At 37.4% G+C, this 25779-nt stretch overlaps 2 protein-coding genes and 1 pseudogene across 6 annotated transcripts in view; 1 reads left to right on the plus strand and 2 right to left on the minus strand.

Moving 5' to 3' along the window:
* LOC149050645 (uncharacterized) overlaps window positions 1–25779 on the plus strand; it is a 404897-nt pseudogene that overhangs the window by 41323 nt on the left and 337795 nt on the right. The window lies entirely within an intron of this gene.
* LOC149050651 (extended synaptotagmin-2-like) overlaps window positions 3432–25779 on the minus strand; it is a 28358-nt gene continuing 6010 nt past the window's right edge. The window contains exons 6-9 of one of the 4 annotated variants that reach the window (XR_016184265.1): window positions 6806–6890; window positions 6588–6662; window positions 5010–5353; window positions 3432–4468 (exon numbers count right to left, since the gene is read on the minus strand). Coding sequence is in view for 3 of the 4 variants with exons in the window: in XM_089198191.1 (XP_089054317.1) it covers window positions 5190–5353; window positions 6588–6662; window positions 6806–6890 (324 nt within the window). In the remaining variant the exon portion in view is untranslated. Of the gene's footprint in view, window positions 4469–4671; window positions 5354–6587; window positions 6663–6805; window positions 6891–25779 lie in introns of those variants that run through there. The other 3 variants (XM_089198191.1, XM_089198192.1, XM_089198193.1) reach the window with 3 other exon arrangements.
* On the minus strand, window positions 14363–21487 carry LOC149050652 (uncharacterized). The gene is made up of 6 exons (XM_089197752.1): window positions 21453–21487; window positions 20086–20421; window positions 19750–19992; window positions 17689–17812; window positions 16834–16905; window positions 14363–14438 (listed from the first exon to the last, which is right to left on the minus strand). Exons 1-6 carry the CDS (start codon window positions 21484–21486, stop codon window positions 14363–14365), a joined length of 885 nt encoding a protein of 294 aa, XP_089053878.1. The 5' UTR covers window position 21487.

Below are 25779 nucleotides of genomic sequence, written 5' to 3' on the forward strand. Positions count from 1 at the left end.
AGAAACAGTAATATTATATTAAAAACAGGCTCGGTAAACAAACTTGTTGTCCTCTTTCCAAGAACTAGCCGCATGAAAAATAGTTTTAGTTATAGCGGCGCAACCCTTTGGAATAGCTTACCCTGTAACATTAAAGAGTCTGGTTTATAAAACCAATTTAAACACCTTCTCTATCATAATTCTTAAACACAGCATTCATGGAAATCAGGTTGTTAAGTGGCCCATTGTTGTAAGTTAATATAATGTTAGGATTAGGATTTTTAGGTTCTTAGGATATTAGTCATTGTATTGGAATTTTTTGTACCTGACGAATGTTTTTTATCGCGTATAAATAATGATTAAATAAATAAATAAAGTTGACGAGAAAAAAAAAGGGAATGAACTAAGTGACCTTCATGACGACGAAAAACGTTTTAACCTTGACGAGAGCGAATTCAAAGATAACACAATGAAAAAGCATGTTAACAATGTTATATATTATTCTTTTGTGCCTCTGTGTATTCACGTGCTCGTCTGTATTTTAACCCCTGTTTATTAGTCCTCTTGTCCAAGTAAATTTGCTGAAAATTGTTATTAGGCTACACCATCTAAATCTATATTGAAGAAAATAAGCACCCGAGCACCATTCGTTAGAATTGAAGATCTGTAAATAAAAACCCGCGCGGAATCTAAACGCTCGTAATTTAATTATTTCCCTATAAAAAATTCAAATCACAGAAAAAAGTGATCAACATTTAATAACAACAAAATCTAGAGGATATGTGTTAACAAATACACAAATCATTAACTGGTCTTATGTACTGGTAACTTCTATTTTTATCTTCCATTGTGAAATGACGTTCATTTGCAAGGATTTAGTATATGGTGCAGAGAATCCAGCTCTCATCTTCATCTTTATCGCTCTCTTAATTCGTACAAATTCCTTAGGATATATCCCGTGCGGCCGTCAAAACTTTGACAGATTGAAAATTTAAATTAAATTGAGAGCGCTTGAGTCGTGAAATTTAATGTCCCTTTTAAATATTTGCCTTTCGAAATCGCGAAAATAAAACCCCGTAAAATATCATCTCCTCAGAATCGCAAAATTAAGTACCCGCGACAATTTAATAAAATTTAAAATCCCTTAGTCAAAAGTACCTGCTAAATAAATAAAAAGCTGATTGAGAATCGTCAATTTTCTTTTTTTATTTGCGCGAAGACTTTGGGAGGTCGTGGAAGATGTCACTGAAATATTCACATATTTTGTTGCATTTCCTCTCCTACCGAAGAACTTGACGCAGAATTCAGTTATTATTGTTTGCCCAACTTTCTCATTTTTGATCAGTTTGACAGGACATTTCATATAGAAATCAGGCTTGTTGACAGTTGACTCATCAATAAAAATTCATTTAAGTGTACGCATGCGCCTATGTTTGTGTTCAGCGGAACGCAAGGAAAGTGAACGAGAAACTTTAGAGGGAACTGTTTGTCTCAGCTGGTTATTTTGCTCCTAGTTTGACTGGTTTCAAGGCTCTCCGAGTTGTTCTTTACTCCTTACTCACTAGAAATATTAGTAAATTGTTAATCTTTCCCAAAATGCCACAGTGTTATCTGCAAAACAGGACCGTCTCAGTCATGAGAGGACGCGCCGACATACTACAAAGACACAAAGAAAGTGGGAGAAGCTCTGCCATAAGCAGCCGAGACTTGAGAATTCTAATCAGAACTTTCCGAGGGAAAATTGGACTCTAAAAAACCGTGAATTTTTTGGCTGAATAGCAATCATTTTATTTGATAGAGGGCGGGGGGGGGGGGGGGGCGGGCGAAAGAATACTTGGAAATAACAATTGACGAGAGTAGGGGTCTAAAGGTATAGTCAAGAGGTTCTCTTAAAGGATCTTTCCCTGTTAACAACCAATTTCAGGTCAAGTGACCGGATTATTTCTAAAAATGCTGAAGTCAACCTAAGTCAAAACCATATAAATATACAATTACAAAACGAAAATTCCTTGGTTATTTAGACAAAAGAAAAAGAACCTGATTAGTCCACCGTATTTCATAAAAGTGGACTTCTGTTTGCTGCTAAAAATATCATGCGATTGTCTCCCGGCCTACTATTGAGGAATGCATGCTTATATAACGTCGCCAAATTTGCCAACGCAAAAATCATTCTATTCTCAAATCAGTTGATAAAAAAAGCCCACACAGATGTTTAAAGCTGCGCGCGCAAGTAATAAAAGTAGAGGTTGTCTCATTTTAAATTCACTTGAGGTAATTTATACATCCCTAACGCTTTTTTAAATTTACTTATTTGGGCTAAATAATTAAGTCTATAAGAACAGGATTAAAATAGTCAGATACCTACATGGTGCCATAGAAAATAATTTTAAGAAAGTTGAACATGTAAACGTTTCAAAAGATACAAAATAAAATTCAACCCAGTCATCAGTTTGTAGCCACGGTAAATAATTACTGTGGCTGTGATATATATTGCACATCTCCATTCAGCATAATCTTCCTTAAAACTCAGATGTATAACTATTTTTCATTTTTCACGATTTAACAGTTCAGTTTGTTGTTAACTAATCCTCCAAGTTCGTTAATACTATCAGGCGGCCGTTATCCTTGGAATTAAATATTCAAAACTGTAGTAAACAAAATTAAAAAATCATCTTTTACTTCCATATGTTTAGTTAGAATTTGAATAACAAAGGTACTTTTCCATTATAATCTTATCTTTGGGAGAAACCATTGAAAGATGTCAACGAAGCCGATGTTATTTTATTTTTCTGTTGATTTACTTATTGCAAAAAAAAAGTTTAATGGTTTATTCTATTAAATTTCCAAGACCAAAGAAACAAAAACTGAAGCTGGTATTCCTGCACAGTAAACAAGCAATACTTATAAAGTAGATTTTTAAAAAATGGACAGTTGCTGTATCATTGTTACTCTAATTTTTATGTGTAAGGAAGATAAAATTCAGCTACTTCAATATATGTAAACAAAGTGTCTTCAAGATAATTTATTGTGTGGGAGTTTGGTTGTTTTGTGAAAAAATTAATTGCAACTTCACTTCAAAAAAAAGGAAGTAAAGTAAAAGTGAGACGATGTGCTCATGCCATCAGACATATCCCTCTCCCCTGAAAATTACACTCAGTTAAATTTAGTACGAGCCAGAAGAACCATGCAACCAGAATTCCACTGGTCTCCGAGGCCTGATGCAACTTAAAGCGCAGTGAAACCTCGATTTAACGAACTTCGATACAACGAAGTCCTCGATATAACGAACGATAGTCTTCAGCCCGACCAAAGTTACAGTAAATGTGTAGGAAAGAACCTCGATATAAGGAAATCCTTGTAGAACGAAAACAATCCAGAAGCCCAAACGTATAATATACCCCAATATAATGAACAATGTCAACACGTGACAAAAGACAAATGCAAAACAGACCAACAAGAATCAAAATCCTTTAATTCTATAACAATAGGACGTCACAGTTAACAGCTCATTATAAATGCCGACGGCGGTAAGGTAACGGCGCAGTTCGTAATTTCGTTCGTATACAGATACGAGAATTTCTTGAAGCCACTAAGTATGTCGGATGGTATATATTGTTACTTAATGGCCGTTACGTACATTTGCGTCAGTATAATAGAAAATTCTAAGATAGCCAGTAACGCAATGACAAAACAACGAGATTTGTGATTATCATAAATCCCACGAATGCCGACACTGACACTATTGACACATCTACAGATCCGCTTTATCCTCTCTGTCTCTTATTAGTTACAATAAGGCTTCTTGTAGTTAAACTTGTAAGAGGCAGGAATTACCTCTTTAATACCCTTGTCTCTCTGTTTGCCAGTGACTTCCACTGAAATTTGTCCTCCGTGCTTTTAAAACAAGGTGCTGTAGCTATGTACAGACCTGTATAGCGTACTGTAGCTTCATGTAGATATTAACGCACAAATGTCAATTACAGTAATCGTTCCGATCCCGAAATGCCCGACGTCACACCACCGAAAAAAAAATTTAACCATCCCTCGATTTAACGAACATTTTGGTTGTTTCTCCGGAAATTCGTCAAATCGAGGTTGTCGATATAACAAACCCTAATCTGCGTGTAACCTTACCCCCGTCCCCCCAAAAACAAACAAACAAAAAGAAAGTGAAAAGGAAGTTAGGGAACCGTCGCACTAGGCATCTTGTCTTCGGCGGGAAATTGGAACCGGTGAGGACTTCCTGGTATCATTACTAGAAACCACTGTTCAACCGACCGCGGTATTTGCAACGGCCGCCAAGGTATACATAGCTATTCTCGATCAGCTGCATTTCCATAGCATGACGTAAATACTACATTCAGAACGAGGGATGATTTGAAGGTGTGATTTGAATCCAAATGGCTGAGATGGATTTCTTAGTTGAGATCCTGTTAAGAAACGGTGTAAGAAACTGGATAACGGTTGGGAGGCAGCGCACACCGCGCACCTATAACGAAATATCAGAACAATTGGAGGCGAAATAAGTCGGAGGATATTGGAAGATAACATGTTATTTAAAAACACTTTGACTTTGTTGACGAACACTTATTGATTGATACCGAAAGACACACTTAGAAAGACTAAAACTCACAGACTCACTCAACCTTCTTACACGTGTCTATTCCATAGCAAAAACCACCACAAACTAGCTTCCTGTGCCATAGTTCGCTAATCTATTGTTCAAATCGCATGCCACACATGAACAATAGCGAGTTTAAGAAACGACGACGGCGATGCCGTGGACAACGTCGGTTAAATAGTGAACCTTTATTTTACCTACGAATCTCGCGTTACTCTAAAGTCGTTTAGTTTGTTTTTCACTGTCAAATCTATCTGAAACTAAATAAGGACCAGGGCGTTAAATTAGAAATAGAAAATTAAAAAATTAGCAGTCGTCGGTCACGTTCTCCAAAAAACGCAGAGTTTGGTGTTCTCACGTTGTAGTTTTGCAGAGGACGCAGAGAAATTTAGAAAAATTTATAACGCACCTACAAAGCCATTGTTCTATTCATTAAACCTTATGTTTAGTAATGTTCCCGTTGCCGTTGCAGTTGTGGTTTTTGCAGGCCAAGCCGATCACGTGGAGCAGTCAGAGCCTCAAGAGCGTGCTGCCTGCTAGGCTTCTTCTTTTACTGAAAGGCGAGGTCAGCACTCTGCAGTCCTCCGTGTTATAAAACGAAACTGGAACGTTCAAAGGGCCATTTTGAGTCAGTTTTCCAGGCGACTCTCTTCAATGGACACGTGAAGAAAGATGGCATGTTAACTTTACACGAGCCGCCTCGGACACAACAGCTTGAATCCATCTTGTACGTTTTTACGAGTAGTGAGTCCGCTTTTATGGGATAAAAATGACGTACATGTAAGATATGAGATCAAGGTCTGATTATTTATTTCTACAGCTGACTATACTCTTTCTTCCCCATTTTAGTGAGAGTTATTCAAGGTCTGATGCTCATGACCATTTCAGGAATTTCCACAATTTCAAAAGGAATAATCAAAGATATAATCTTTTTCTCTGAGTTGTTAAACCTACTTCAAACCTCTACAGCTGGTTCCAAATACATGTCAATAATCTATTTCTCACCAACTGACATTGTGTCAGTTGCTATAAAGAAAGCAACAATTACATGAGAGAAATGATCTCAGTTTATATCCCTATTAGCAAATGGAGACATTAACTAGTTGTTCAGTTATTTCAGAAGTCATAATTTTGAAAGGAATAAATTTCAGATGAAATTCAAGCAAAGAAATGATCCTCACAGGTAGACTGTAATTTATTGTTAATAAGAAACTGCAGAAAAAAAACCCGAAAAAATTCAGGCTTTGAAATGATTTGAACCTGCTGAGCCTTCAAGATACTAGTTGGCTACTCCTAGCAACTGAGGTACAGAGACACTCATTGAGAGGCAAGTTTTAAGGCGTTCTCCTTTCCCATTAACAATTCTAATCATAATTTTTTAAAAATTAATTTAATTTGAGCTGCAGATGAAAATCAGGCAAAGAAATGGTCGTTGCAGGTGGACTGTAATTTAAGCAATTGCAGAAAAGAAGCCAGCAACACCTCCTACATACTGGTTGAGTGCAGTAGCACTAATTGAGCTATGAGGCCAAAATTCAAAACAAAAACTAGGGAAATCTCATTTGTCTTCAAATGCTAAAAAGAAAAGATTTGGACAGGGGTTATAAATAGTGGTGCCCAGCATCACTACTGAAAGCTTGATCTGGTAATGATCTAATTACATAAAACAACTGTGCACTCTATGAGATGTGGTTTCCATTACACCAACACAAGAGAAATGTACTTGTAACAGTAAGAAACAATTACAGTAATAAGAGTTTCCCTCAATAAGACAACCACCAACACTGACATGTAAATGGTATGTTTTCAGTTTTATCAACTGAGTTAACAAAACCAAAGCATAGTTGTTTTTTTGGAAACTAAACTCCCTTATCCTGTAGATCAACAGCATAGTGTGCCAACCTGTGGGACCTTGTATCTGTGACAATTCAGTGATGATACACAGGAAACAATAGCTTATGGATGATCAATCAAAAGTGTGACCTACCTTGCTCTGGTAAGTAATATTTCCTACAGTAAGTTTGCAGAATGCACTTGTGGTGCCACAGGCAGCATTTGTTACCTAAAAAAATTATAATTTACATTGAAACTTAACAGTGACCTTTCACACTTTGTGTGGTCTTGCAGTGTATTTTGAGAAGCAGAGATTTTGCATTCTTATTTTCTTTTCTATCAAACAAAGAAGAGACCACATCACACACTTACTCTGGGGAAGATTCTTGGCTGAGTCCAGTTTAACAAAAAGAGCTGCTGTCGCTAACATTTCCTCACCAATAATTGCTTGGTCAGGCTGTACACAAAAAACAAAACTAATAAACAAGCAAATAATACACAGTCAAGATCTTTGCCTCTTGGTCTGCCTAAACAAATGGTCGGTCCTGCTTACATATGTAAAGGACCAAGGTGCAGTTCTTGCTAAACTGGTCCTGTTTTTTTGAGCATGGCCAGTCAGTAAAAAAATAAGTTCTCCCACTGACTACTGTACTTCCAAAGTGTGCCAAAGTTGTTAGACGTGCTGAACATTACAGACAGAAAATGGTGAAAAGTTGTTTCTGAGCCTTGAAAACACACAGAAGGAACCAACTCACACACCCATTCTCAAAAGTACAGGTCCACAACTTCTGCTTTCCATTTACTATTCTTTGACTGCACTGCACTGATTTGGTTTTTCTATTCAACTTGCCCTCATAAATGAAAACAACCCTTTTGGGATCATGTGTACTATAGGTGGACTCGGTCGACATATCGGGCGACAGTCGACCGATATATCGGTCGACTATCGGTCGACTATCGGTCGACTATCGGTCGACTATCGGTCGACTATCGGTCGATGCTCGACCGACTATCGGACGATAGTCGACCGATACTCGACCGATAGTCGACCGATATATCGGTCGACTGTCGCCCGATGCATCGACCGATATATATCGGTCAAGTATCGGTCAAGTATCGGTCAAGTATCGGTCAAGTACCGGTCAAGTATCGGTCAAGTATCGGTCAAGTATCGGTCAAGTATCGGTCAAGTATCGGTCAAGTATCGGTCAAGTATCGGTCAAGTATCGGTCAAGTATCGGTCAAGTATCGGTCAAGTATCGGTCAAGTATCGGTCAAGTATCGGTCAAGTATCGGTCAAGTATCGGTCAAGTATCGGTCAAGTATCGGTCAAGTATCGGTCAAGTATCGGTCAAGTATCGGTCAAGTATCGGTCAAGTATCGGTCAAGTATCGGTCAAGTATCGGTCAAGTATCGGTCAAGTATCGGTCAAGTATCGGTCAAGTATCGGTCAAGTATCGGTCAAGTATCGGTCAAGTATCGGTCAAGTATCGGTCAAGTATCGGTCAAGTATCGGTCAAGTATCGGTCAAGTATCGGTCAAGTATCGGTCAAGTATCGGTCAAGTATCGGTCAAGTATCGGTCAAGTATCGGTCAAGTATCGGTCAAGTATCGGTCAAGTATCGGTCAAGTATCGGTCAAGTATCGGTCAAGTATCGGTCAAGTATCGGTCAAGTATCGGTCAAGTATCGGTCAAGTATCGGTCAAGTATCGGTCAAGTATCGGTCAAGTATCGGTCAAGTATCGGTCAAGTAGCGGTCAAGTAGCGGTCAAGTAGCGGTCAAGCAGCGGTCAAGTATCGGTCAAGCAGCGGTCAAGTAGCGGTCAAGTATCGGTCAAGTATCGGTCAAGTATCGGTCAATTATCGGTCAAGGATCGGTCAAGTGTCGGTCAAGTGTCGGTCAAGTGTCGGTCAAGTGTCGGTTAAGTGTCGGTCAAGTGTCGGCCAAGTATCGGTCAAGTATCGGTCAATTATCGGCCAAGTATAGGTTCACTTACCGACCATATCGCTCAGAAGAAAATAGGCTAAGAAAGAGTGCGAGGTTTTTTCGATATATGTTCCCATTTGGTAATGGAAAAATACATTGTAAAGTTGGTCGCTCTTGTGTAACTAATGTTGTGCCTTAACGTATTTCCATTATTCCTAAAACTACCCGGCTTATGCTTTATCCCTGATGTCATGCTGCCCTTAATCCAACTTACCTAAAATAATCATTATTCCTTAGCTCTTATAGCTCTAACAGGGCCTCAACGTTATATTCCTTGTTCAACGTTACCGATATTAACTGTCCAATTTATGTCGGTAATGGGATCCACCTAAATTGTATCAGCTAAAATTGCAGTGTGTAACTGCCCAGCTGAACGAAAAGTAAATGATCTTTTGAAACTGAACTAGGCGGTTAAACTCATAAGCAAAGCGATTTTATAAAGACTTCTTTTTGCAGTGCAAGGTCAGCCGTTGTTTGTTTTTTTTTTTTATTATTCTTGTTATTTTACCTGGAATAGGGCGTCTTTTTGGGGGTTTGGGCCTTAACAACGGTATCAATTTTTTTCATTCTTAAATAGGGAACTCCGCGGCACCCACCTGTCGGAAATACAGAACTTATCCGCTTATAAGAACCTAGAATTCACGAACCTGTTAGACTAAAAATACCAATTTAGACCCCCTTTACAAAAGAACCTATTTAGCCTATATTTGAAACAGGTTTCTGTTTTAGAAAATGAACCTTAAAGATCTTCAGGCAAAGATAAAAGACATGACTCTCAAAAGTAATGAACTTAAACATGTATGAACTATAAAAATCTCTAAATTTGGTATAAATAATGTATGAAAAACGGTAGTATGTACATGTTGGTTTTGAATTAGAATTCACATGAGTACACCCTACGAGTAGATTTAGAACTGAGAACTCAGATTCTTATAAGCGGGTAAATACTGTAATTTGACTTACTAAAACGAAATCAAATCTGCAATGAATATCTGATTGTCTTTGCCTCCAGATAAACCTCTTGCCATTTGGATTAAAAATTCTCCAAACATCACATAGCTCCAAATTTTCCATCGCATTTTGCACTACCTTTAAAGCGTTCTGAGGTGTTCTGGCGATGCCATTTTTTCAGAAAAAATTGAGAGAGTAAAAAACATCCTAAGCAGCTGGTCTGCTAGTAGACTTACTCTTTTATGTAAAATCACGATCATAAAAGCTTTTGCAATATCCCAAATTGTACATATCTTCCGACGCATCAGGGTGCAATTAAGGAAATCAATACCCTGCTATATGACTTTCTCTGGGAAAGCAAAGGGGACATAATTAAAAGGACACAAATGATCAATGATTACGATAAAGGAGGCCTCACGATGATAAATATTCAAAGCTTTAATAAATTGCTAAACAAAAAGTGGGTAAATGGAAACTTCTCGTAGACTTCCACCTCCAGAAGTGTAGGGGGAAAGTAATGTTTTTAAAGTGCTACTACGATCAAACAGTCGATATCCATTTTTCATAATTTCGTATAAAATATGACTGTCTAAAATACCTTGCTAAATATCAATCCATTACGACCATCAGAAATCTTGTTTTTAATTTGTATTTTTATTTCCGAGAAGTTGCAGTCGCCATTTCTTTATCTCGTTCCAATTATAGCCTGGTTGAGAATTAGGGAAAATGACGTCAAATGCTCAAAATACCTCGCGTAAAATAACTCGAGTGTGCTAGACTATTGCAATGTTTGAATTTATTACAGGTACAGTAAAAAACCCTTTTTTAAGAACCTAGATTTTAAGAAAAAAAATAGATTAACTGAAAATGTTAGACAAAAAGTGTACATTAAAACTCCTTTTACACGAAAACCTGTTTTAGCCTACAACTTTGAAACAGGTTCTTTTTTTTGAGAAATTCAGTCAAAGCAACAACACAGTTCCATATATTAATGTTGCGTTTTGTTCTGTTTGTCTTGGATAGCTTTGTAAACTTGGTAAATATATGCTTGGATTTTTAACATATTATGCATACAATACCAAAAATAGGCCACGCCCTCCAATGACAAACAACTCATTTATTTTGAAAACTAGACTGCGAGCAGTGGGCACGATCGACAAGCGGTGAGCAGCCAAGCTGCATTCTCTTTTCGCTGTGACTGGCGCCCCTGCTGCTCGCAGATCACGGCTTCGCCCCTCATCGCTCGTCGATCACGTCCGCTTTTTCCCCGTTCGTTCCAGTGGGATTTCACAGCAAAAGAGACTGCTCGCAGTCTATTTGAAAACAAGAACCTGAGTAGCCAAATTTTCCAGTTTAGCACCATCTTTTATAATAAACTTCTTAGCCTTGCTTGGAAAAAATTAGGTTCCTATAAGCGGGTTTTTTACCGTATATGCTTCTGAGTCTAAAATTGAAAAAAATACCAAACTGCACCAATGTTGCACTAAGGTCACAGGAACTGTCCCGTTTCGGGGGAGGGGGTACTCCCGTAAATTTTGAATAAGTGTGTGCCTCGAAGAGTCTTAAACCCTGTCCCACTTTAAGGATGAAACAAACGAGAATTGTCCAAACACGAAATATGACACCCTATTCAAGGAAAAACATTCACCAAACAACGGCTAACCACGCGCGGCAAAACACAAATCTCGATAAAATCGCGTTGTTGACAATTTTAGTGGAATTTGGTTTTTTGTTTAGCTGGCCATTTACACACTGCATTTTTAGGCGATACAATTTACATATCCTATCTACAGATCACAACGGAAACACAATGCTAACAGAGGCAAAACGATAACCGCCAAAACCATACCCTATCCCGCGGCACATACATGTATATGGGAGTACCCCAACCTCTGGGTATTTAAAGTGGATATTGTTCTGCAATGTCCTCCATCAACCGTCCAAAACAGCCATTCGGGTGAGGCTCACCATGCCATCTTCTCCACATGAATTCTTTAAGGTATTCTAGTAGGAAGTTAGGATTTGTGTTCCCTTTCATCTTCTTAAATTTGTCCTTTGCTGCAGACCAATTGCTCTCTGCGTGTTGTGTGTGGACACCTGTGATTGGGTCTACAAAGTTAACCGAGTGATTAACCGTTTGATGATTGAAACCCAAAACCCTTTGCATTTGCCTGTATGCCGCCCATTCATCAGTATAAACTTTTATATTGTACAAAACCATAACAAATGATTATCCTGAAATAAAGTTAATGATTGAAAGATGTGTAGCAATGTGAAGCAATTATTATCTTAATCTCCATGATCCTCGTTATTTTTAATGGACGGAAATTAGAAAGTTAAATGGGGGAGGGGACTGAGGGGAATTTTCGAGCTGCAAGCATTTTTTTTCCCCCTCATTTTTCCTACAGAGGAAAGTTTTCGGGGAAAACCCCGGCACATCTTTGGAAGGAAAAAAAATTGAAACAAAACTTTAACCGCGCTACTCTCTTGGCGCGTCAGTAGTTCCCTCTCCATCCACTCAAATTAGAGAGCTCAGTTTTACCACTCGAAAAATCTTGCCTTTTTACAAATCAAAGGAAAGAAAGTCAATTAAGCTTTCGCTAAAATGCATGCGATCGAAAACCATTTCCCATTTGAGTTTTGGAATGTAATTTTTTGGATGACAAACTGCAGTTACCAGTATACATCTTGTATTACGGAGGACAGTAAGGAAATTAACCAATGTTTTTTAAAACACTTGCACACAGCCATTGTTTTGCTCCATAAATCATTTATTTTTCCAGGCTCTCGGTGCGATCTTCGTCACCGTGTTTACTGTGACGCACAAATCTTGCAGCACCTATAATTGTTAGTGCACCTATAATTCGTGTTTAAACCTCTCGAACGCGGAGTAACCGTTTATGTCCCCCCTTTATTCCACCAGTCCCCCCTCCAAAGAAATGTGAGCGCGCTTTCTTTTCTCTATTCCCAGCCTTCTTGTGACACAAATAGGCCGCTACGGGGGAGAGAGTGTAAACAGCCATTTCAAGAAAGGTTGTCGTACAAGAGCGTAAAACCGTGCGCTTCAATACCAACAGGTTGTATGGGCAACAGTTATTTGCTTTTGTTTGATCGAAGCTCACAGTCTAAGCCGGAAGGAAGGAGAATCCATGAACATGCGTGCTCATGCTATCTCTCTCTATTGCGTTGAAGCAACGAGAACTTCGACCAAGCAGTGGCAAATTACTTTAACCCATAAAGCCATTTGGTATTGTCGCATACGCTTTTAAGCTTTTGTCGGACAAATATCTCGAAACAGTTATATCCCTATAAAGTGGATTTACAAAGCTACGGAACCTAATACGATCTATATTTTCAACCGTCACCACCATTTAATACACCAGCGTTGAAGACTACATCATCGGAAAGTGAAATTTCTTTACTCGCGGTCCAATGGGAACAAACAGGGTTAGAATTGTTTTGACGTTTACTAAAAACACGCGCTTGATATAGAATGAAATAGAAATCAAAACTTTATGAGTGCGGCTGGAAGTATTGCGAGTTCACTCTACCGACGTCCCGTTTGCCGTTATGTCTCAAACTGGAGGTTTTTAACCCTTTAAATAGTCGAATTGTGTGCTCTTTATCGACAGACGGTGACACTTTTTTTTAAAGAATAATGACAGCGGCGGCGGAAAAAAAAATTAAAATGCCATTCATTGTCCAATGAAATAAGCTTCCAAAGCACAGATAATAAAACCAAATATAACCTAACCTTTGAAAAGGGTGTAGTAAGTCTCCAACGCATGAACATCGTGCGTTGTAGATCTCATAATTTTGATCTACTGTAAGTGAACACAGATCCTTAATTCTCACACCACATCTATCTCCGGAAAAGTAACAGGCGAAGTCAACAGGTTGAATATACTTGAAAAACTAGAGAGGGTAAGGGACCGTGCACTTAGGTATGACATGTATTTATAGCAAAGACCCTTCATTAAGAAAGAATGCTCAATTTGATTGGTTTAAATAACACATTAAAAGGTCGTCTCACCCAAGATATGTTAATTACGATAGACAGATGTTTTCAAAAGAAGACACCCACCACTACAGCTAATTCATTTCAAGTAAAGAACACGTATCTTAATGAAAGGGGCACAAATATGCTTTGATACCTAAATTAACATGTACAAAACATGGTCTAAGGTCTCTTCGTTACTTCGCCGCTGTAAGGACTTGGAATTCGCTACCGGAGACGACACGCACCATGGCCGGCTCAAGAGAAATCTAAAACTGGATTCCAGACATGCAATTTGCATCTAAATTATGAGGTAATCATATTACTTATAAGAGTTTTATATCTTTTATCGTGAAATAAACCCTCCTCCTCGGGGGGCAATGAATTATCGGCCAAGTATCAGTGAAGTATCGGTGAAGTGTCGGTCAAGTATCGGTGAAGTGTCGGTCAAGTATCGGTGAAGTACCGGTGAAGTACCGGTCACGTATCAGTCAAGTGTCGGTCAAGTATCGGTCAAGTATCGGTCAAGTATCGGTCAAGTATCGGTCAAGTGTCGGTCAAGTATCGGTCAAGTGTCGGTGATGTATCGGTCATGTATCGGTCAAGTATCGGTCAAGCATCGGTCAAGTATCGGTCAAGCATCGGTCAAGTATCGGTCAAGTATCGGTCAAGTATCGGTCATGTATCGGTCAAGTATCGGTCATGTATCGGTCATGTATCGGTCAAGTATCGGTCATGTATCGGTCAAGTATCGGTCATGTATCGGTCAAGTATCGGTCAAGTATCGGTCATGTATCGGTCGAGTATCGATGGTTTAAGACTATATCGGTCGACACATTTATCGGTCGACTATCGACTGATAGTCGGTCGACTATCGACCGATAGTCGACCGATAGTCGACCGATAGTCGACCGACATATCGGGCGACTATCGCCCGATATGTCGACCGAGTCCACCTATAGTACACATGATCCAGCTAAAGAAACGTCATTCTTACAGATATTCCAGTCTTGTGTTGTTACTAAAGGCCCCTGCTGGCAATTTCTGCAACTTGTTTTTGGACAAGTCCCTAGGAACAAATTAACATATCAATTACCTATTTATGGAGGGAGTAAGTTTCTAAAGAAACTGTGATGCCGCGTCGGTGGAAGAGTGTAACTTATTTGATAACGTAAATTAGCGATTTGCTCTGACGAAGGGCTAACCCTTGAAACGTTAGCTTTGAAACTATATACGGTAACCAATTTACGTTATCAAATCAGTTGATTATACCAAATTACCTAAGTATTTTATTTTCTCCACTGGTAACCTGAATTGCCTTGCTTTCAAATATATAAGAGACTCGCACTGTCCGTATGGTGCTTGTTAATTTGAGCTTCACGTACAAATGAATCAGCTATGAGTTTTTCCTTTAACTTCAAACCATTTGCCGATCTAATGGCTGGAAAGATCTGATGAAATGTACATTCATCAGGATTATCCTTATGCCATTCACCTTTTCGATCAAGCAGTGACCATTTAAACAAGATAACTTTCATGAACTAATAGATCAGAAAACCTCCTCCCACAATTCGGTTTGAACGTTTTAGCCAATTCCACATCCACGAGGAATATCCGTAACGAACAATTTCTTAACAAGTTTTGACCAGTTTTTTTTGGCTCAAACGATTACCACAACAACACTTCAGTCTACTACAGTGCCATCCAGTTTTAGCTTTCCGTGTAGATCACCCAAAAACGAGTTCGGTGAACGCAAGATTTGATTATTCAATACCAGTCAGCATATCATGACTTAGCTCTTAGAAACTTTTAAAAATATCAGTGGAATAAATTTGGACCCACCATAAATTATCGAAAAGCTATGATAGTGCTGAAACTACCTTACAAGCTTTTTTGGTTTTCAAAGACTGAAACAAACCTACCTCTTTATGTGCTAATTGCAGTTTAGCATGAAGAGAAGGTGTGATCAATAAACTCGCTTTTGAGTGACAAGCTCATACAGTTAAACTTTAGGTTGTTTTTAAAATACCGCATAGTTAAAATTGTGAATTTCTGCGGCACGGAAATAAAATGCCCGACCTCATTAAATCTTGGGTTTATTAAAAATAGGAAATTTTCTTAAAGCCTCCGTAACGGCCATGGGTTTTCGTAATGAGCTGACCAAAAACGATTTTCTTTCACTTGGCCTCGATCAAAGGGAGCGTGTACACTTGAAAAGATTAATTATATACTAAAGATAATTTTCGAAAATACCAGAGCTTAATTTGACCAACGCTTTTGCTGTTTACCAAAACCGGCAAATAAAAAATAAATAAATATGCAATGGTAATGATGCTCACGGAAACACCCGAAATGTTTTTTTGGCTATCTTAGAGGATAGTAAATACATGTAACATCAATTTTTCCTCCACAGCAAGGATCAGAAGCAAGTGTTCATATTCTTATAGTAATTTCAATGCTGCGCTCAGAAGTAATTCTGTCTCACTTTGTGTAACAGCTCTAAGTGACTTTTTTCCCATGAATATAGAGGTTAGCTCCGAAGGCTTAAACTGGGTCCGATCTACTACTTGGCTCTTAGCTATAAACTGATATGCTTCTCATGCAGAGCACTTTGTATAAAGCTGATCTAAGATATATCGACGATTCTCTGTTTAGTTCGAGTATTTTTACACTGCAATGGTAAGTGTTCTTTGAGTACGATATGAAATAATGAACTTAACAAATTTACTGAAGTCCAAATTTTCAGCTGATCTCAATATCGTTTTCTTTTACTTATCTCGCCGTGTAACTTTCCAAGCTGCTTTACTTAAGGCATTAAGTTTTTTCTACCTAAAAGTCTTACAGAGCCGGAAGAGAGTTTTAAAAGTATAGTAAAGATGGACGAATTTTTTCCAAGTTTATCATGGATGATCTATTTCCCATGTGAGGGTCATTTCGCCAGTCAGTGTTTATGTTCTACGTTCGAATCGAGCAAAAGAATAAATACTCTGATATTGATGGTCCGACATAGATACCTTATCAAAGTTTACTCATCACTCAGAAATTACATATGACATGGAGGTTATCTCTGGAAATACTTCGGTTATGTCCAAGAGAAATGATAGATTGACATTGATTTCGTTAGTAGATTCAACGGGTTTTCTTTGTCAGGTTGTAGTTGCTGGTGTTGTTGTTTTTGTTGTCCTTTCACCAACTTAACATTTGCAGGTGGGCTCTAAGGTCTAACTTAATATTTTCATGATCAAGCTCAATGTGTGGATCTTTACGTGGAATAGCGAACATAATAATTTTTAAAGTAAATTTTGTAAATCAATGATGCATGAATTTAGCTAATTTGCGAAATTTATGCAATTTGATTTGCAAAACGCACCCGAAGAACCTCACTGAATGAAACATTATTTTCCATCCGTTAATCTCCAATACATCAAAATAAAAAAGAAGTTGACAAAGTCAATATGACTTACAGTTTTATCAGATTAGAATTTCTGCTGAAAACTTCCTTCGGCAAGTGCTTCAATTTGTTGTTTGAGAGCGCGCTGCAACGAAAAAGAAAGTCAGTTTTAACTCAAATTGTGAAAGGACAATCAGCAGCTAGTAGAAAAACCGTCATCTGTTTTTACCGAATGAGTGTTCAAAAAAAGGAACCGGTAAAGAAAATCTTGATCGAAAGTAAAACAAAGTCAATATCTTAAACTCCTGCGTAAATCTGACTGAAATTAACCTGTACAACATTTTCAAATACATTGAATATGCTTTCACTGGTTTTTTTTACATTCTAAGCTAAATCAGTTGGCTCTTCTTTCATTTCAACACTCTGAATGCAGATAGAAAGGGAAAATCACCCGACGCATCTGGTTCAACAGTTATGGGATGTAATTCTTGTTATTTCTTATGAAATTTCTTATAAAATTACAAACGACCATAAAATTATTTTGTGTTTAGTATAACCTTCTCGTACTTTAGGCAATCATTGTGCCACTTCCAAATTCGAACAAAGGCCAAATTTGAGGCTTAATCGTTTACACGAAAAAATTATGCATGTCTCATTGGCTGAAAACGATTGCATTTGGCGCTTCCAAAATTTCGTCCTTCTGGACGTACTTCTGTGGTGAGTTTTTCATATGTAAGTCATCAGCAAGACTAACAAATAACGACATGATTTTGAGTGCAATTTGGTGTAAATAAGAGCACTTGAAAATCTGTCAAAGACGGACTCGTGCAATTTTGTTGTCTTTGAAAATTTTTTAGTATTTATTAACGTCAAATTGCACTCGAAATCATGTCGTTACCTAACCTTATATGATGTCTTAAGAACTTACAGTTTTACTGTAGCTCGGGGTATTTTCTCTGGAAATGACGTAAGCTGTTTCGTTCCACAGTCGGCCGATACTAAGTTCTTCATGTTACCTTTAAGGACTTTGCATTGGCACTGTTGAGGGCACTCTGACAAACAAAAACAGGCTTTCATTAAAAATTGATATTTGAATCATATCTGTTTGTTCAAATCAAATTGATGATGGCACGTTACAAAGTATACCATCCGTTTAGCTAAGCATTGTTCAAAACCATCCAAAACTAAAATGCTCTCTCATCGAAATGAAGACATATTTCACATCACATTTTTTATTTCTATTTAGCCGTTGGTTCAAAACAGCTGATTATAATCACGAGCATGATTTTTATTCGCCATGTATGAAAATGATCTAAAATACTTAATTATTGGGATTTGTTGCTCTCTGGTATTTTCCGTTTGATCTGTTCAAAGATAAGGAGAATAGTAAAGTCAATCCAGTGCAAACTTTGTTAAATTTTTTCATGTTTACGACGTAGATTCAAATAGACCGAACCTACTACCGCCAGAGTCGCATTAGAGCTTTTTTTGTTTGTTTAAGCGAAAAATATGTCAACGAGTTGTGTTAAATAAGTGCTACCCCCAATTTTAAAACCTTTTTGCGGATCGCCAAAATTTCGCCAATCTTCAAAGGAGCCGATATCCTGCCTCGCAGGCATACCGAACAATCTTGTTTTTAAACCATTTAGCTATCATCGTACACGACATGTTCAGATAAATTTTAAGCGGGAAAAATACGCTGTGGTCCGCTAAAGTAGTTTGGCGCACGCGATGGCAGGACATCTGACCCTCAGTTTTCGTTTGATGGAAACGAGGAATTTGAGTGACGTTTTTATTCGAATGTCTGACTCGTACCCTAGGCCCGGTCACTGGCGGCAATTTGGAGAACAATCGGCTTTAACGAGTACTTCTCCTTTCAATGGAATCATCGAAGCCAGCACAAGTGGCGCAAGCTGCAACCAAAAAGATTGACAGGAAAAAAGAAAGCGGAATACGATACATGGTCCCAAGCTCGAACCATGACTCCACCGAACGCGGAGACCTCGACTAAGGACGGTTTCGAAAGCGAGCTCTATTTAATAGAAGTCTTCGCCCTCTACGTCTAAGAGTTAATACTAGCCACATAGAAGCCTGCTGATAATGTACCAACAAATAAAAAACGCAACGTTGTTTTGCAGAGAAAGAAAGCTGCGAAGATAATCAGTCGATGACGATCCATATTTTGCCCAGTAATTCTAGCGATAATTTTTCCTTGATCCTTTATTAGAGGGGGATGGGTTCGTGATTGACGAATGTGTCAATCAATGAAGTTTTGATCAACGGATACTAATTTGATGCGTTTGCCTCCAAAAATTGAAAATTGCAAAAATTTTTGCCAATGTTTGGCTCGCGAAAAATTGATAGATATTTGAATTCGCTCTAGTGCGACCCGGCCCCTAAATTCTCAATTTCAAATAGATTCAAATAGACCGACCTACTAATCCTCTATTTTCTTATGTGAAGTATACGGCGAACGACTTAAAGATGGCTATCCTAACCGAAAAAGGCTCTCACTTTTCTATACACTGATTTTATTGCGTGCATTGCCTCTTGCGCGGTCGCAGTAATGGAAAATGCCTTTAGGTTAGCAATTTGAGCTCAGGGGAAAACCGCACTAACGTCACTTGCGACTTTTGCTAGTTGTTTATTTATCCATTCTGAACGATTTTGCGATTATTCAATAGTTTGAACAGCACAGATTTTGATGGCACTTTTTCTTGGGCAGCGGTCAATGGAGTCAATTAATAATTTTTTTAAAAGCAAGAGCATGAAAACTGATCTTTTTTAATAATAAAAAAAAAGACACTTAGTTGTTTTATGTCTCACTTCATAAATGTGACTTTTCAGGTTACCTTTGAATAAAATTGTAGAAGGTTTTATTCTAAAACCAAAAGTTCCCCAAATCGACATAAGACAAAGAGTAAGGTTTACCAAAAGCATACACAACAACTGAGATCCCCTTGAAGTAAAGATGTAACTTGAGACTTACTCTCGACAACAAGACTGATGTTTTTCGGCTCCTGGTCGTCCACTTCGCAGCTGTAATTTGTATTTCCTTCTTCTTCAATGACGTTGATTTGAAGTCGCACACTAGTGCTGTTTTGCACAACAGCGCCATTCTTTCTCCAAACAATGCGAGGAGCTGGTCCACCTTCCGCCGGGCACCACAAAGATGACGAATGGTTTAGCAGGACAAACTGAGTCTTTGCGACGTTTTTCAGGTTGGGGGCATCTAAGCACAAACATAATAAGACATATCATCCACAATAAATTATACCAATAAGCCAATAAGTAAATCAAATCATTAAAACCCAAGAATACTTACATGTTGTATTTAGTGCTTTTCCCTCATAATAGCTATAATACCGTAGCCAGTATCTACGGCGAGGTGAAAATCTTAACCACATGTTCTGTCCACTGGAACGTAGTTTAAAGCGAGGAACGTCTCTTCCACAAAATACACCCAAAAGATTTCCAGACTTATTATAACCATCACGGATCTCAAGATATTCCTCATCAGCACAAGGTGCTCCAGGTGAGTCAGAGTACAAGTAAAACCCCAATTCTATTTCCACATATTGCCCTTTTTCTACTTGAAGACGGTGGGTTGTGTCAAAGTATGGGATACGTGGTCTGGAGTATACTTCCGCAATTATTGTAACTATGACAATGAACATAATTTCGCAGAGGAATAAGCATACATACTTTGAACAGTTAGCTCATTAATGACTGTCTACTTGCTTCCGTTATCGTGCGCGTAAACGATAATGCAAACTCATGATAGACTCTGAGATTAACTTCATAGGAAAATTCTCCCTGTATTTTTCTGGTAAACCTGTTATATGAGAAGTATTTATTCTTAATAAATCAGTGAGCATGTCAAACTCCTACGTCAGTAATTAACAACTGATCAGACACGCTGTGCCACAAGAGTCAAATGTCCCTGGTCGTCTATATGGTAAGCATGGATTGCACTCATAATCTTCGCGCAAAGAACGATGTTCTTGTAAAGAACTATTATCAATGGCCCTTGGTTAGGCTTGGATAGTTTGCGTTCGCATAATAGTTTAAACTGCCAGACTGCAATGCTCATCGGTAAAATTGCATAGTTTGCTCTAAATTTTACCAAAGCTCTTAAATTACGCTCTTAATTATCCTCGGTGGCCAAAACAAAATCGTTCCTTCGGATTGTACGTATTTTCACAAATATGGATGGTAACCTTGGCCTAACGTGTGACGCTAGTTATAACTAATTTATGGAGCATATATATTCCACAAACTCAGTACAATATCATTTCTTTGCTGAGTCGTAATAATTAAAGTAGATGAGCTGCTAAAAGGCATCAAGACCGTAGAAAAACGAGAAATTATCAAGGTATGTGATATAAGATTTGTATTTAGAACCAATAAATTTCACTGAACCTTCCTACAACTGTTCTGCGTATAAATAATGTTACTGATTTCCCTTAGTTCTACTCATATTTTTACGTGAACTTTCGACAGAATACTTGCCTCCAACATTGCTTATTTTTTACCACTGCCGATAGAATTGATCCAAGCTTACGTTAGACAAATAAGTATAATCTTTGCGTTAAAACTTTATCGTAAATTTTCTCACAACCAAAACTACTATAGTGTGTCTCATGCTCGCTCATGAAAACTACACGTCTTAAACAAGCGCAGCCGACTTACCCAAAACAAAAATGAAAGTCCACATGTTGGACATCTTTCCTAGAAAGAAAAGCAAACGAGTGTTAAAATAACTTCAAATCTATCTTATCTGTAAGCCTCTACTCAGTACCTCAGCATATCTATACGTTGTATACGTTACGATTCAGTATCATCATCGGCTTCGACCTTATTTTCTTTGTCGCGTGATTGAACCAGAATATTCATGCCTCAACGACTAAGCGTTCTCCAGGCCACTGTACGTGGCTCTATCATACGGAGAGTGTTTCCACTATTTTACTATTTTATTTAACTCAAAATGGAACGTGCAGGTTAGTTAATATCCCTACAATTAAAATTGTTCAATTCAAATGTTTAACGCTGTTTCCGAACATTTCTTGTAATTAAGAGACTTAAGGCAACATCCGGCATATTTCCATTGACTGCTATGTTATCATTGTGTCACATCGACCCCAATTCTAGTAGTATTCCATACAGTGTGCTTTCTGAAAAAGTTGCGTCGGCATATGATATAAAAATTCGTCGTCGTCACTATTTCATTAAGAAGTCAGTTACTCATATAACGACACAAAGCGTTATGTTCTCTTATCCTCGTTTTTTTTCCTTTTATTTTTCTCCAGCAGTGTAGCATAAGACTCTATTTAAATTAATTTCATCAACAGTTATAACACAAAAAAGCTACAAGATTACCTGAATAGTGTTTTTTCCTTTCTCCGTTAGAGTGTTTTATGCTGCAGTCGCATCTACCAACACAACAAATATTTTATTCACGTATACATCAATAAAACCCTAACAGATGTTTCAAGCTGGTGTGGTTATACGTAAGTCGCTAAAGTGGAGGCTCGACATATATTTATCTCAGGTAGCCTCTGAAGAAGAGTTTCTAAATGTGCTTAACAAATCTGAACAGGAAAAAAAGATAAAAGCAAAAACAGTGTTCGCACTAGTTGTGGCAAAATAATAACGTAAGTTATTTTTTCAGAGGAGAAAATCTTTCACAAAATGAAGTCAGCCTCTGGCCCCTCTTGTCATTTCCTCTTTGTTTAATAATTAGCATTTCAAATGTCTCATTCTTATTTTGAAAGGGAAGTTTTAAAATCCGCCAATACTTCATCCTAATCTGTGAATCAAAACATTTATACCTTCAACTTTGTAAACTGAAAATCGATTGCAAGACTCGGTGTCTTTATGTTAAGCATTGTTCACATGCAAGACTAACCTGTGATGTAATTGTAAGTTATATTAAAGAAACTGTAATATTATATTAAAAACAGGCTCGGTAAACAAACTTGTTGTCCTCTTTCTGAGAACTAACAACATGAAAAATGGTTTTAGTCATAGCGGTGCAACCCTTTGTAATAGCTTAACCTGTAATATTACAGAGTCTGGTTCATTAAACCAATTTAAAGCCCTTCTCTATCATAGTTTTTAAACATGGCATTCATGGAAATCAGGTTTTTAAGTGGCTCATTGTTGTAAGTTAATATCATGTTAGGATTACGACTTTTAGTCATTGTATTGAAATTTTTTACCGTGTATAAATAACGATAAAATAAATAAATAAAGTTGACGAGAAAAAAAAGGGAACTAAGTGACCTTAATGACGACAAACGTTTTAACCTTATCGAGAGCGAATTCAAAGATAACACAATGAAAAGGCATGTTTACAATGTTATATATTATTCTTTAGTGCCTCTGTGTATTTACGCGCTCGTCTGTATTTTAACCCCTGTTTATTAGTCCTGTTGTCCCCAATGAATTTGCTGAAAATTGTTATTAGGCTACCTTATCTAAATCTATATTGAAGAAAATAAGCACCCGAGCACCATTTGTTGTAATTGAAGATCTGCACTTAAAAACCCGCGCGGAATCTAAACGCTCGCAATTTAATTATTTTCCTATAGAAAATTTAAATCACAGAAAAAAGTGATCAACATTTAAAAGCAACAAAATCTATAGGATGTGTTAATAAATACACAAATCATTAACTGGTCTTACGTACCGGTAACTTCTATTTTTTTTCTTCTTTTCTGAAATGACGTTCATTCGCAAGGATTTCGCATATGGTGCAGAGAATCCAGCTCTCATCTTCATTTTTGTCGCTCTCTTAATTCGCACAAATTCCTTAGGATATATCTCGTGCGGCAATCAAAATTTGGCAAATTGAAAATTGAAATGAAATTGCGAGGCTTGAGTCGTGAAATTTAATGCCCCTTATTCATATTTGCCTTTTGAAATCGCGAAAATAAAACCCCGTAAAATATCGTCTCCCCAAAATCGCAAAATTAAGTGCACGCGAACTTTTAATACATTTAAAATCACTTAGTTGAAAGTAACTGTTAAATAAATAAAGAAAAAGCTGATTGAGAAGCGTCAATTTTCATTTTTTTATTTGCGTGAAGACTTTGGGAGGCCGTGGAAGATGTTACTGAAATATTCTGAAATTTTGTTGCACTTCCTCTCCTACCGAAGAACTTGACGCAGAATTTAGTAATTATTGTTTGCCCAACTTTCTCATTTTTGATTAGCTTTACGGGACATTTCATATAGAAATCAGGCTTGTTGACAATTTTAAGTTGTTGAAAATTGACTTATCAACGAAAAATTCATTTAAGTGTACGCATGCGCGTATGTCTGTGGTCAGCTGAACGCAAGGAAAGTGAACGAGAAACTTTAAAGGGAATTGTTTGTCTCAGCTGGTTATTTTGCTCCTAGTTTGACTGGTGTCAAGGCTCTCCGAGTTGTTCTTTACTCCTTACTCATTAGAAATATTAGTAAATTGTGAATCCTTCCCAAAATGTCACAGTGTTATCTGCAAAACGGGACCATCTCAGTCATGAGAGGACGCGCGGGCATACTACAAAGACACAAAGAAAGTGAGAGAAGCTCTGCCATAAGCAGCCGAGACTTGAGAATTTTAATTAGAACTTTCTGAGGGAAAATTGGACTCTAAAAAACCTTGAATTTTTTGGTTGAATAGTAATCAATTCATTTGATAGAGGGGAGGGGGGAGGGGGAGAAGGCCAAAGACTTGTACTTGGAAATAAAAATTGACGAGAGTAGGGGTCTAAAGGTATAGTCAAGAGGTGCTCTTAAGGGATCTTTCCCTGTTAACAACCAATTTCATGTCAAGTGACCTAATTAAATTAAACAGCCTCCTGAAGTCAAACCCAACAAAAACTTATGTGGAATAACGTCTGAGTACAATTTGACCAATTGACTCATGTTAACGTCTAATGAACTTCATTTGGATAAAAAGAATGTCGCAATGTATTGAAAAAGAAACAGCCTGTTGTGATAAACAGTTACTGCGTTTTTCCGAGGTCTATCAATCTAACAGTTATCATTATTTGTTTAGTGGTAAATTTTAACTTTCTTTCGTTTATTTTGTAATGCCTCGCTTTTACCTTTATTCATTTCATTGTTTTTATTTTTCTTGATGGAATTGCTCCTTTAAATAGCATTTCTATTCCTATGATTACTAATGTTAACTCTGTCGTTATTATTTCCACGTGGTCTAGTGCGTGTAATCTTGCCGGTTTATTTCTATAATTGCGCAAGTCAACCTGAGTCAAAACCATACAAATATACAATTGCAAAACGAAAATTGCTTGGTCGTTTGGACAAAAATAAAAAAATGGAACGTGATTAGTCCACCGTATATAACAAAAGTGGACTTCTGTTTGCTGCTAAAAAATTTCATGTGATTTTCTCCCGGCCTTCTATTGAGGTATCATGATGCATGCTTGGATAACGTCGCCAAATTTACCAACGCAAAAATCATTCTATTCTCAAATCAGTTGATAAAAAAAGCCCACACAGATGTTTAAAGCTGCGCGCGCAAGTAATAAAAGTAGAGGTTGTCTCAGTTTAAATTCACTTTAGGTAATTTATACATCCCTAACGCTTTTTTAAATTTACTTATTTGGGCTAAAATAATTAAGTCTATAAGACCAGGATTAAAATAGTCTAATACCTACATGATGCCATACAGAATAGTGGCATGAAAGTAAGCATGTAAACATCCTAAAGAACACAAAATAAAATTCAACCCAGTCATCAGTTTTAAGCCACAATAAAAAATTACTGTGGCTATGATATATAATTCACATCTCCATTCAGCATAATCTTAATTAAAACTCAGATATATAACTTTTTTTCGTTTTTCATGATTTAACTGTTCAGTTTGTTGTTAACTAATCCTCCAAGTTCGTTAATACTATCAGGCGGCCGTTAACCTTAAAATTAAATATTCAAAACTGCAGTAAACAAAATTAAACAATCATCTTTTACTTCCATATGTTTAGTTAGAATTTGAATAACAAAGGTA

Source organism: Pocillopora damicornis, chromosome 2 (genome assembly GCF_964200805.1).
Source record: "Pocillopora damicornis chromosome 2, jaPocDami1.2, whole genome shotgun sequence".
Taxonomy (NCBI): Eukaryota; Metazoa; Cnidaria; class Anthozoa; order Scleractinia; family Pocilloporidae; genus Pocillopora; species Pocillopora damicornis.